Raw genomic sequence first — 13,278 nt, 5'->3', positions numbered from 1 at the left:
GATTACAGGTGTGAGCCACCGCGCCCGGCCTGAAGTTCCCTTCTTTACCCACAGTGGGTCACCCTGAGGCCTGCCGGGAAAGACAGGCTGAGGGCGGGGTGCAGAGAGAGAGATCACCCTGAGGGAGCTCACACCACCCCCTCCATCTTCCAGCAGGGTGCCTAGCAGGCCGCTCCTAGGACCCCAGCCCCAGATGCTGAATTCGAATCTGAGGTTCTGGGATTGTCTATAGTGCCCCCAAGTGGAAAACCGAGGCCAGCAGGTCCTCCCAGGGGGCATGGCCCTGCCGCCGGGTCAATGTAGACCGCGCCTCCACATGGCCTGGGGTTTGGGCACGCTTTGCCCCTCTCTGGATCCCAGGCCCTCCTGACCACTCCCTAACCCCCTGGATTCCTGCCCTTCCCAGTGCTGTTGGGGCTAGCTGGGCTCTCCATCACCACGAGTCCCTGCATCACAGCATTGCACAAGGGAGTGCTCTGTCTCTGCCAGGGGGAGGTGGCTGGCACTCAGGTCAGAGTCACCCTCCAGACACAAGGCTCATGGTCAACAAGAAATCAGAAAAGCACACACCACCTTTTGACACTTTATTCTTTCAACAAGGATTTACGGAGCGGCTTCTCCCTCAGGGGCAGCACAAAGCCCCGGGCTGGGGTTGAGTCAGGGCAGCCTCCCGCCGGGGGCTCAGTCTGCCAGAGGGGCACTTGTGGCTGGCACCCAAGGGTGCTCTGACATCTGCAGCCTGAAAGCAGGAGGGGCTGAGGGCTCTGACTGGGGACTTCCCTGCGGGAGCTCAGTGAGAGGTTCTGGAGCCTGAGGAAGAGCAGGGCCTTTGGAGCTGGGAGGGGACAAAACCCATCACCTCACAGACCAACTGTGGGCAAGTCACACCAGCACCCTGTGCCTCCGTGTCCAGGTCTGAAAAACGGGGCCGACAACTGCACTGAGGTTGATGCGAGGATTAGGTAAGCAGATCTGGGCCCCCAGCCCGGCTCGGTGCCGTGGTCCTGTGTATGAGTCTCGGGAGGAGGACTCCGATGTGGTTCCACAGGGGCTCCAGGTCTGGATGGGCCTGGTCAGAAGTTGCTGCACACTTTGGAACCTGTGACGTGCAGCCTGTGCCCTGTTCCCTGCAGGCCTCAGGGAACCCTGTGAGAGAGGGCCACCGGAGACCAAGGGAGCCCTGTGAGAGAGGGCCACTGGAGACCAAGCGTCAGGCGGTCAGGAGAGGCACGGATCAGCGTCTCCTGGTGGGAGGGCCACCCTCAGCTGCAGATCCCGTGTTGCCTTCTTCTCCAGCCAGGGCAGCACAACGCACGGTCCTCTTGGTGGGAGCCCTGCAAGAGATGGGATTTCCCTAGCAGTTTGCCTGCAACCTGACTGACCCCTTTTCTTGTGCTGGTCTTTCCTCCAGAAACCCATTTCACGGCTGCCTGTGGAGCCCCATCCTGGCATCTTGCTGAGATGTGCTGCTTGAGGTAGAAGCTAATCCTGGAGAATGTGGATGGCCCATCTGTCCCTGCACCTGCTGGCCTGACACTGGGCCAGGACGGACACCTGTCCCTCCTGCAGACATCAGCCACCTTCGCCCTTCATGGTTCTGAATGTTGGGGTGCTGCACGTATGTTGCGACATTTTGGGGAGTGAGGTCCACGGCCCCATTCGGAGTTTTCCTGAAGGGGTGAATGGCAATCTGACAGCGTGGAGGGGGTGGAGTCAAAAGCCTTTGTTACTTGCAGGCAGAGCCGAGGAGAACCCACTGGCTTCTTCCCAAAGAGCATTTGGCCATCCCTGGCTCTAGTGAGAGAGCGCAAGCGGAGGGAAATCATCGTTTGTAGCGGATGGCTCGTGACAAATAATCCAGCACTGCCCATCAACAAGGGTGGCAGGGTCCAGCCAGTCCTGGCAGGGCTGCACAGGGGTGCATGATGCTGGCTGGCTCACGCCTGTAATCCAGCACTTTGGGAGGCTGAGACGCATGGATCGTTTTAGCTGAGGAATTTGAGACCAGCCTGGGCAACATGGTGAAAACCCGTCTCTACAAAAAAATAGAAAAATTAGCCGGGCATGGTGGCGCACGCCTGTAGTCCCAGCTACTTGGGAGGCTGAGATGGGAGGATTGCTTGAGCCCAGGAGGTAGAGGCTGCAGTGAGCCAAGGCCGAGCCACTGCACTCCCATTCCCACCTGGGCGACAAAGTGAGACCCTGTCTCAAAAAAAAGAAAGAAAAACAAAAAAGCAGCAGATGCTGGTGCTATGCCTGTACAGCCTGCAGAATCATAAGCCAAATAAACTTCTTTACTTTATAAATGACCTGGTCACAGTCAGCCTTTATAGCAACACAAAACAGGGTAATACAGTGTTCCTGAGGAGACAGACGCCCTTCAGGCCCTCAGCAGGTTGTAGCCACCCGTCCTGGGGCAGCAAGTAGGCCAGACTGGGGCCAGACTGAGGCTGGTTCAGTGGGCCCTCCTAAGGTCGGCTCCCCCATCTGTCTTCCTGAACCCTGCAGTCCTCACACAAGTGTGGATCATTATTCTGAAAGATACAATCCCAAACACTGGTCCCCAACATCGAAATAGTGAAAGACACAAATCTCTAAAGTTTCAAATCCCTGACATCTAAAGTCTTGAAAATCACAATCCCGGGATAGTGGCATCATGTTGGGTGGAGCTACTACCTTGCTTAGGGCTTTATTTGGAGACTGAGAATGGTTGAAGGGGATGCAGATGGATGCCAGGTTGACAAGGGGTGGACTCGACTGGGTTAAGGGATACCTAGAGACCTGAGAGGTCGTTATTTTGGGCATAGCTGTGAGGTGTTTCCAGAGATGAGTGTGTGAGTCTGAGGGGCCTAGGTGGGGAAGATCCACCCTCAGTGTTGGTGGGCAGCATTCGATCTGCTGAGGCCCAGAGGGAACAAATACAGAAGGCGAACTGGTCTCTCTCAGAGCTGGGACAGCCTTTTCTTCCACTGCCTTGACATCAGAGCTCCAGGCTCGCTGGCCTTTGGACTCTGGGACTTACACCCGTGGCCCTCTTGGGTCCCGAGGCTTTCGTCCTGAGCCACCCTGGCAGCATCCCAGGTTGACTGTGTGTGTAAGCGTTGTGCGTGTGTGTAAAAGCATCAAAACTTCCTCCATAAATGAAGAGATGTAATTTTTGTACATCTGTGTTTGTGAGAGATGAAAGTTCTTGCCATCTCCGGTCTTTGGGCAACTGCGTGTGTGGTGGTGATGCATCGTAGATTGACTTCATCAAAAGACAGGTTGCTGGTCATGACGTGACTGCAGATACCAAGTCGGGTGCATGCAATTACCAAGCATAGTGATGTGCATGTATACGTTTCCCATTTTGACTTGTTTATGAATATAGTTTGTCTGCTAATAACTCACACCTGTGTAACTGTCATTAGTATTTACCTGAGTGTTTATGCTTGCAAAAATATGTATTATTGCCTATTTTATTGTGTAAAGTGGCTAATGATGTGTTCTGTTGTTTTTATGTTTCTCAAATCCTTTTAAAATGTAAATATCTTTTAAAAAATTTTTAAAAAAATTCCCAGAATTATATTTCCAGGATTTAGATCTTTTGGGATTGTGATTTTGGGATTTTAGAGTAATTTTAATATTTTGGATTCTCAACGCTTGGGACTATGGCATTTGGGACTGTGTCTTTCGGGATTCCCACACAATCCCCGGGCAGATTCATTGGCTCTCCGCTTCCATTTTACAAGGTGCAGCTCTTTTTTCCCCATCGGTTTCAAGCCCCGCCCCTCTCTCCAGCCCCTGCATGAGGAGCAGCGAGGCGGCTGCAGCTTCACGCTCTCTTTGGTGGAGGGGCGGCGGGCTGCCTGAGCTGGTGGGTTCAGGCAAGAATGCCTCCCCATGAACATGCTACCCTCCGCATGCCTGAGTCCTGCCACCCCCCTCCCCCCAACACAGTCCCCACATCAGGGACAAAAGATAGAGACTTGAGTCCTAGGCTCTCCTGAAAGCGGTCACGAAGACACATGCAGCTCCTGGTGCGAGTGAGCCTGTCCTACGGATGGGGCTCCGCCACGGCTGACCTGGAAGCCCCCACTTCTGGCTGGCCACAGAGGAGGCCCTCACGGGCCAGGAGGCTGCAGCGGCATTCTGGGGCACTTGCAGAGACCCCCGCTTCCCGCTGGCGGTTCAAAGTGAGGCCCAGGCTTTCTGGATGGGGGCCCTGGGGACTCCACTGGGCAGCAGGGGCTGATGGGGGCTCAGAGTCCAGCTTTCTGCTGTATGCCACCTGCTCCACAGCCGCCGTGTGGAGCTGCAGGGCCGGGTCCTCCACAGGGGCCCAGGCCTGCACACCCAGCCCTGGGGGCTCCACCCTGAGCCAGCTCAGGTCCTGGACATGATCTCGACACCTCTGGTCCGGTGTGCCGGCCGAGTAGGGTAGGCCATGGACAGTGGTCATGCTGGGGGAGCTGCTGGACTGTTTCTGCTCTAGAATGTCGGGGCCCCTGGCCCGACGCTGCCCAAAGAGCCCACTGCCCACATCTTGCCTTGGAGGCCATGCGGCGGCCGAGGGCTGGTCGTTGGAGCTGATCTTCAGGGCTGCCGCACGGGCCACACAGCCTGCCAGCATGGGCTCTGCATCTAGAGTGCCACCCCTGTGACCTGGCCTCCAGGGGCCTCGGAAACACCCCAGGACGCCTGGTGGCCCAGGCTCCTTCTGGGAGCAGGGCCAGGCAGAAGGGACTGGGGCCTTGTTTTCACTGGAAGCATCTGTTGTCGAAGTGGCTGCAGACTCCACAGAGGAGAACAAGTCTTCAGAGTGACCTCGTGTCCCTTCCTCTTGAGAGGCATCCCTGGACAGTGTGCCAGTCCCCTGTGTGGCCACCCCGAGGGCCTTGCTCTCTCCGGCAAGCAGGTCTGTGGTGCCCGTGTGTGCCCACAGCTCCTGCCTGCTGGGTGCTGAGCAAACCGTTGCCCCGCCTGCGTCTGAGGCCAGGCCCTCCCTGCCCCCCAACTTCTCTGTGGGTGCCCTGGGGGCTCCCTGGGGACCAGATGGAGCTGCAGGCTGTCCAGGGGTGGGTGGGGCACGGGGCGTGGGGCCTCGGCGCAGCCAGCTGACGATGCCCATGGTGATGGCGAGCTCAGTGTCACACAGCTTCAGCAGGCACTCCTTGCCCTTCCAGGAGCTCTGTAGGAAGCCCTGGCTGAGCAGGTCGGGGCCTGGTGCTGGGGCCAAGTTCTCCTCAGCCCCCACTCGGAAGCTGCACATGGACAGTGGCGTCCCCAGGGCCGGCCCTGACAGACTCTCAGACACGCACAGGTCATCATCTGGGCTGGGGCCAACAGGACCCTCGCTGGGGTCATGGAAGAGCTCGTAGAGGGCGTCCCCACTGTAGCTGTCCCGTGGGAAGGTGGTGGCGGGAGTGCCTGGGCTCTCAGCTTCCTTCTTGTCCTCCTCAAGTCCTGGTGAGAAGGAATCATAGTAGCCCTCGTCACTCGTGGACACGGATTCGGGCTGCTCGCTCTTGGGGGTGCCTGTGTCGATGGAGCTGGCTTTGGAGCCACTGCGAGGGTCCCTGCAGGGGCAGAGGGGCAGCTCAGCGAGCCCAGCTGTGTCCAGCCGGGATTGGTCCCTGTCTGTGCCCTGGGGGCCCGAAAGCCATGGGCCTAGCAGGGCACGCTGCTGCTGCCGCACTGAGCGATTCACACTGTCCCAGAACCTGGTGAAGTCAGAGGCTTCGTTCTGGGCGGGCGAGGCCAGCTGCTCCACGCTGCCTTGGAGAGGGCCCCTGGGAACCTTGCTCTCCAGGCCCTGAGCTGCTTGGGTTGGGCTCTCCGGGCCCTCATTCAGCTCCAGGGATGGCACCGAGCTCTCATCCGCAAAGACCTCCCCACAACCCGTGAGCGAGTCAAAGCTCTGCAGTGAGGCCACGTCCTCACACAGGGCCCTGCACAGACCAAAGGACGCATCAGCTAGGAGCTCGCTGTCCGACAGGTCCTGGTACAGGCTGTCCAGCCCTGGCCCCTCACCCGGGGGGAGGAAGCGTTTGCTTTGCCAGCCCCCGGGGTCTGATGGGTCCCCTGGGGAGGGCAGACCTTTCCCCTCAGCCGCCAGTGAGGCCAGGTCCTCAGTCTTGTTTCTGCGAATGTGGAATAGGTTCCGAAAGCACTTCTTGGGCCTTTTCAGGGAAATCCTCTTCCTCGGGATGCTCTTGGCCACAGTTGGCACGAAGGGCATCTGGGGCACAAAGTGGCGGTAGTCGATCATGCGCCGGCTGCCCGGGGAGCCTGGGAAGCTTGCACTGCCCACCAACTGCCCTGTGGCAGCCGTGGCCCTGCCTGCTCCAGACACGCTGTCGTGAGTCTTACTCTTTCGCACCGGTTTGAAGGTGGCTCCACAGAGGGCTGCGGGTCCCCCTTTGGGGTCCGGCTGTGCCCCTCTGTTGGGGCATCTGTCGTATTCTTGGGCACTGGGGCTGGCTTGGGGGCCCTTCTCACTGTGGGGCCTCTGCTGCGCTCCTGGCAGGACTGAACAGGGGACTGCCCCCTCCCTGGCTGGAGCCACGGCCGCTGGGTCTGGGGGTTTCTCATGGGAAACTTGCAGGCTGGACTTGATGAAGGTCTTTCCTCTCTTCAGCTCCATGCTGCCAGCGCCCCGGCGGCTGTGGAGGAAAGCAGGAGGCACTCAGTATCATAGACTCTGGAAGACCCTGCCTACCCGTCTCACACAGCTCACTCTCTGCAGGGGCCTCCTTGCAGGTGGGGGAGCAAGATGGCAGCAGCCCTGCCACGCCCACTCACTGCTCCTGCCTTTGAAGACAATGACACACAGTAGGAGCCAAAATGAGAGCTGCCTGGGGCCTGGTGATTGCTGTACCCATGAGTGTTTGACTCTCCCAATCCCCCTTTTAGCTCACTTGGCCCATTCAGACTCCCGTGTTCTGTGCAGAGTGCCCAGCATTCTACACACAGCTCCTCAGTGTACCTGCCTCCTGTCCTTAGGAGTGTGTGTCACGGCCCTTCTGAGTAGATGGGTGGAGGATCCAATTAGAGCAGTTGCCTCCTTCATCAGGCAGCTAAAGGGACACCCACGCCTGCCTGCCTCCTGGGCTGAAGGCAGCTGGCCCTCAGCTGCGGCTGTGGGGGCGTGCACACGGCAAACTCCAGGACTGTGTGCCTGTGGGGGGCGGGGTGGACAAGACTCCATCTACAGAGGCCATCAGGGAAGACACAGCCCAGCACCTCACGGTGCATGCAGAGCATGGACAGAGAGGAACCAGAGCATGGTGGTGGGAGGTGAGCATGGGACACAGGGTGGGCAGGCAGGGCTGCAAGGGTAGGCAGCCACCACCTTTTGTGTACACATCACTGAGGCATACTGACGCCTGCAGTGCCATCCAGAGAAGGTTTCTGATGCCCAGTCTGAGTTCAATGGGAAAGGGTCCTCGGATCCGCCCTGGGCATGGAGGTGGACAGGTGGCAGCAGTGCTTGCCAACTGACTGTCCCGGCCCAGCTAGGGCATCCGGCCTTACCCTGAAATCAGTGGGGAGCTACAGCCATCTTCCGATGGGTAGGTGGAAGCAGGGACTTTAATGAAGTTGGTGGTCTAGGGCCATGCATCTGACCTCTGAGTGGAGGACACAAAAAAAGAGTTACGAGCAGAGAGTACTTGCCAGAGGCAGTCCAAATGGACTGAGGATGGGGAGCAAGGCAGATGGAGGCTGCAGGGGTAACGTAGTAGGGTCCTCCAAAGGGAAGAACGCCAGGGTTCAGCGACAGCAGGGAGAGAGAAGCAGGCAGGGACAGCGCTGGACAGCCGGAGGAGGGAAATGAGGGGAGGAGGAGGGAGCTGAGCCAATGTGAAAGAAGAGCTAGGGTTTAGTTTTAAACATGCTGCCTTGGGGTGTGTTGTGGAGACTTTCAGTACCCAGGAAGGGAGGGCAGACTGAGCCCCTCCCCTCTGTTCCCCTCACCATGTTCTCATGGCCCTGGACTCAGCCTGCTCCTTTCACCCAAAACACCCCCGTCTGCCAGGGTCTCCACCTGTCTTGGTAATGAGTGCCCTGACAGTTAGTCCTGGCCAGGGAGAAACTGTGGCTGGCTCCTTGACCTCTCCATAAGGACTACCCAGAGGCAGCCCTGCACTGATCCCCCAGCTCCTGGCTGTGAGGAAGCCTGCAGTAGGCATGAACATGACCTGGGGCTCCATCGGCCTGTGTGTCTTTCACACCCCACCCCAAGTAAGCCTTGCAGCTACCTGCCAGAGACCCTGAAATGCTTCTTCATGAGGACCCAGAGGGGCGAGGGGCTGCCTCATAGCCCAGTGGGCACGTTGAGGCCAAGAAGATGGGAAGGGGTGGAAGAGCTGGCACTGCAGGGGCTGGCAGGGTCAAGCCGACCAACCTCCACCCGCTCCCACCTGAGGGAAGTGCTTCCTCCCCTTGGAGGAGCACCTCAGACTTTTGGTTGGAGGATGAGAAGCAGCAGGCACTATGCCAGGAGAGCCACAGAACCTGGGCTGGGCTCTGGCTGCAGCTCAGCTGTTGCTGGTGGCACCCTGGGCAGAGGGAGAGTGCCCTGAGCAGCCACACTGGCTTTTCGGCCTCATGCCAGATGGTGCATGCCTAAGCCTTACCCACGCTGCACCTGCGGACTTTCCACCTGGCACAATCCTTTGCAGCCGTGATAAGGCCTCCCCAGCTCTGCCGGGCTTTGCCGCACACAGCACAGCGCTTACTCTCCAAGCTGTGGCTCAGATGACCCTGGCTGGAGTCTTGGTTCCACCCACCTAACCAGATGGACAGCTTGGCCCATCACCGTTTGAGGGGCAAACGATTGTAACCCCCGTTTTACAAAGGATAAATTCAGATTCAGAGAAGTCAACGAACTGACCCACGTCACACAGGTGTTAAGTGACAGAGTTGGGCTCTGAACCCAGGTCTATCTGATTCGGAACCTGACGGTCTGTAAACCAACAGCTCAGACGCTTTTGTGGGAAATCTAAAAGTAGAATAATACATGTGTTTTCATGACAAATATTGTAAAACACAATGAAAGTGAAGATTAAAAGCAAGAAGGGTAGCTCACACACATTTAGAAAAATTATAATTGAAGGTAATAATCATTCCTATGGCAGGAAATCTTGGAAATATTCATGATGAGATCTCTATTTCCCTTAGTCTTTTCTATGTTTTGGAAAAAATCTTGATTGACATTCTAATGGAAATAACTTCAGCCGGGCACAGCAAGGATTATTTCACTGTGTGCAGAATTTTGCAACTGCAAGAACACAAATGTTTTATCTGATGTAGATGTCTATAAATAAAACTACCAGTTTCTCAGTTCTCCTAACAGTCAACTGATTTAAAATCATGAACAGTTGGAAATTTCACTCCACTCTGAACTTGAAAAATGATCCTTTAAAATAGTTGTCATTGCTATAGATGGCTGGACTCAGTGACACTAACAATGCCAAGCCCATCTTCTGAGTTGATTGAGCACTTTACATAGAGATAGGACAATAACACAGGACACAGAATGATGACCCAGAGGCACAGCAATACTGGAGCATCCCATGAACTCTAGTCTGTGTTCGGTCCAGTCCAAATCCACATTAAAATATTTTATCGGAACCTGTCTCTTTGGAAATGTGTGGCCTATGATGGGGGTGGGAACTCCCTGGGTGGTTGGAGGGCCCACTGCTTGGCTGGAGGCAGGCTGAGAAGTCAACTCCTGTGACAGTTCTCTGGGGCAGACTGGGATTTATGTGGACAGCCAGATGCTGGCCTTGTCACTGCCTGAGGGCAGAGGCCAAATGTGCCCAGGTTCTCAGTTGCAAAAATGCACACTGTTTTGTAACCCTGTGGCTAAAGACCCGTCAGTGGAACCCCAGCAAGAAACATGACAGGTCCACCCCACAAGTGCCATATCCTTCCCCCAAGGAGGGTTCAGACCTGTCCCTACCCTCTGGGTGCCTTCTTGTCTGCGGGGCTCAGCAACCACCAACTATTCATTCTGGTGCTTGGTCTCACTCCCCAACGAGCTTGAAAATTCTTTTAAGTTCTGGGACTGCAGCTATAGCAGGCGGTGAGCTATTTCTTAATTAAATGCACTATTTTATATTTGAGACATCTTAGTCAAATGTTTACACCTAAGTTCCCTAAACAGGATGCAGACTCTGAGATTTTAATTCTGTGATACAGTTTATGTGAATCATTTTCTTTTAGTTTCTTTGTCTTTTTCTTTATTTCTTTCTTTTTTTTTCTTTGATACAGAGTCTTGCTCTGTCGCCCAGTCTGGAGTGCAGCGGCAGATCTGGGCTCACTACAACCTCCGCCTCCCGGGTTCAAGTGATTCTCCTGCCTCAGCCTCTGAGTAGTAGGGACTACAGGCATGTGCCACTACACCCAGCTAATTTTTTTATTATGTGCATCATTTTCTCTTTTATTATTTATTTCTTTTTTTTGATTTTTGAGATGGAGTCTTGCTCTGTCTCCAGGTTGGAGTACAGTGGCATGATCTCAGCTCACTGCAACCTCCGCCTTCTGAGTTCAAGTGATTCCCCTGCTTCAGCCTCCTGAATAGCTGGGACTACAGGAGCACACCACCACGCCCATCTGATTTTTTTTTTAAATTTTAGTAGAGATGGGGTTTCATCATGTTGACCAGGATGGTCTTGATCTCCTGACTTCATGATCCTCCTGCCTTGGCGTCCCAAAGTGCTGGGATTACAGGTGTAAACCACCACTCCCGGCCTATGTGCATCATTTTCTAAGACAGGTTTCAGTGACACCAGGGCCCTGGGCTGAGTCTTTCATCTCTAAGATGAACTTGCAAGTTCCATGGGGACAGAGACCACACAATGTATTTACTTAAGTAATTCTGTTACAGGGATGTGATATTTAAACCAAACCCTAAAAGACAGAAGAGGACAGCCAGGCAAAAGACACTGGACGCATATTCCAGGCAGACAGAACACGCTTCAGAAAGACCCCGAGGCACAAGAGAAGGGGAATATTTAAGGATCTGAAAGCAGCTCCAGTGGCCAGAGTAGCTGAAGTGGCCAGAGCAGCAAGCCAGAGGGATGAGGCCTGGAGATGGGCTGCACACACCCCACCTGACCTGAGGTCTCAGTGAGGGCCGTGCTTTTATCTGCAAGCCACGGTGAGCCAGCCTTCCAGGGCAAGTGACAGGGGCCAATTCTCACTTTCAAAGATGCAAGTGAAAATAGACAGTGGAGATACGGAGGCGAGTTAGGAGCCCAAGCAGGGTTTAGGGGAGAGAAGGTGGTGGCAGAGACTCCTGTGTCTGTGCACCTCCCATCACAGTGCTTTACACGGCACACACAGACATGAATTTATTGCAAACTGGGCAAACGAAGTTATTATACTGGTTGCTTTTCTACATGACGAACTCAGGCTTAGCTGCCCAGCTTTTCCTTTTTACTTTGAGAAGGTAATTCTGTGCCTGTCTTTCCTTTCTTAACATGAAAGTGTCTGGATGTTTGATTTCATGGAGCAAAATAAAAACCCTGCAGGAATACACACACCACAGAAACGCCTTGAGGCATAAAACATTTGGCTAATAGTTTTGGTATTTTCTATGCCTTCCCTGGTATGTAGGAAAGTCGCAGCAGTGCCATACAAAGGAGTGTATGGTGATAAAAAAGCGCAGGCCCAGGAACCTCTGGAAACTGGGCTGGTGGCAGAGCTATGGGGCAATAGCGTTCTCAGTAGTAGTCTGCCTTGTCATGGGAGGGCTGGAGTGAGGGCCACTGTGGGGAGGGAAAGCGGCCGTGCTCTGGGGAGGGGGGGAGGGGGGTGGGAATGGAGAATAAGGCAGAAATAGAATCTGCTGTGAGAGCACCACCAAGCCACCCAACCCCCACGTTGGGGAGACAAAGGGCCCTCTGGGGAGGGAAGGTCCTGGCCCACCTCCTCGGAGGGCGCCTCTGGACTGCCCAGGGGCAAGGAGATGGGCCTCACAGCCGTATTGGCTCTCCCCAGCTCCTGCATCCGCGGGCGGACGGTTTCTCCGTTTTCCTAGCCCAGACCTAAAAGGGTCACCGCCCCCAGGCCCCTGACTGCGCCGGGCACCACTGGGTGGAGGGTGTTGACCCTGCTTCCTGCACTCAGCCCATCCATCGCGCCAGAGACCGCACCAAATTCCCCAATCCTCGCCCTCCCCCCAGGGTCCACATCCGCGGGGCAGGACCGACGCAGCCTCTCCGGGCCTTGGCGACTTACCGCTGGGGGCCGGCGGTGCAGCAGGGCGCGGCCGCGACAGGGTCGGGCACCGCGTTGGAGCGCGAGCCACGCTCAGCACCACGGTCAGCTCCCGGCGCCGCGCGCGGAGGCCTGGAGGGGGAGGCCCGGCGCCCGCACCCACCCACCGCCGCTCCAGGGGCCCCGTGGGGTCGGGCAGGCGAGGGTTAAGCCGCCGGAGGCCGGCGGGAGGGGCGGCCAGGGAGGGCGTCGGCGCTGGCGCGCAGGGGTGGTGAGGGCTGCTCCGCCAGGCTGCAGCCTCCTGCGCCGCGCTCGGGCCGGCTTTGTCTGTGCGTATCGCCCGGTCTCTGTTTCTCGGTGTCTCTGCCTCCCACCCGGCTGCGGCTGTGCCTCCCTCAGGCGCAGTCGTCTCCCCTCGCCCCCGTGCGCAGGGCGCCCCCGCCGCTGTCCCCGCTCCCGGGCGCGCACAGGTGTGGGAGCCCCTCCCCCTCAGCCCAGAGCGCCAGCGCAGCCGACCGCACCGCTCGCGGAAGGGCTCGGCCACCCGGAGCCTTGTCACGAGTCCTACCCAGGATTCGGAGCGGGCCTGCAAGAAGGGGCAGGCCAGGCTGGGGCTGCAAGGCAGGGTCTTCCCGTGGAGAAGGGAGCTGACTATTATTAATGACAACGAAAGAGGCACTTGCCCTACAGGTACTCACTGTGTGGGGTCTGCTGGTGCTGTGCCCTGCCGCAGTCTTGGGGGAGGAGCAGAAATGCTGTGGGGACCCTCTCTCCGCAGAACTGAGGACGAGGGGTCTGCACGCGTGGTTCAGTGCCTGGGGCTGGGGTGGATTAAGTAACTCCAGGAAGGCTCAGGCGGCAGTGCCGGGAGTGTGGGGCGGGGGTGTGTGCGGGGGGCGGGGCGGGAGCGCACTGCCGGTGCTGGGGAGGGGCTGATGCCAGTAGGAGGTTCGCGGCCGTGGTGTGCCCAGGCGGAGCAGGACGAGAGGAAGCAGGACTCCCGGGTCCACGCTAAGGCTGAGGTTGAAGGGAGGGCAGAGGGCAGGTGGATGACGGCGGCCAGGCCTTTCC

At 56.9% G+C, this 13,278-nt stretch overlaps 1 protein-coding gene across 2 annotated transcripts; it reads right to left on the bottom strand.

The window, feature by feature from the left end:
* Positions 1 to 210: 210 nt before the first annotated feature.
* Positions 211 to 13,055, bottom strand: AMER3 (APC membrane recruitment protein 3). 2 transcript variants are annotated; one of them, XM_008019152.3, is made up of 2 exons: positions 12,906 to 13,055; positions 211 to 6,644 (listed from the first exon to the last, which is right to left on the bottom strand). In XM_008019152.3, exon 2 carries the CDS (start codon positions 6,623 to 6,625, stop codon positions 4,037 to 4,039), a length of 2,589 nt encoding a protein of 862 aa, XP_008017343.3. In that variant the 5' UTR covers positions 6,626 to 6,644; positions 12,906 to 13,055; the 3' UTR covers positions 211 to 4,036. The 2 variants fall into 2 exon arrangements, with proteins under 2 accessions (XP_008017343.3, XP_008017342.3); XM_008019151.3 differs by lacking the exon at positions 12,906 to 13,055 and adding an exon at positions 12,229 to 12,318.
* Between the last annotated feature and the right edge of the window lie 223 nt (positions 13,056 to 13,278).

Source organism: Chlorocebus sabaeus, chromosome 10, assembly GCF_047675955.1.
Source record: "Chlorocebus sabaeus isolate Y175 chromosome 10, mChlSab1.0.hap1, whole genome shotgun sequence".
Classification (NCBI taxonomy): Eukaryota; Metazoa; Chordata; class Mammalia; order Primates; family Cercopithecidae; genus Chlorocebus; species Chlorocebus sabaeus.
Note: the sequence above shows the minus strand (reverse complement) of the source record. Positions and strands in the feature narration are given on the sequence as shown.

Bases quoted from the DNA above. Each gene is read 5' to 3' on its own strand.
- AMER3 (XM_008019152.3), bottom strand. From the start codon at position 6,625: ATGGAGCTGAAGAGAGGAAAGACCTTCATCAAGTCCAGCCTGCAAGTT.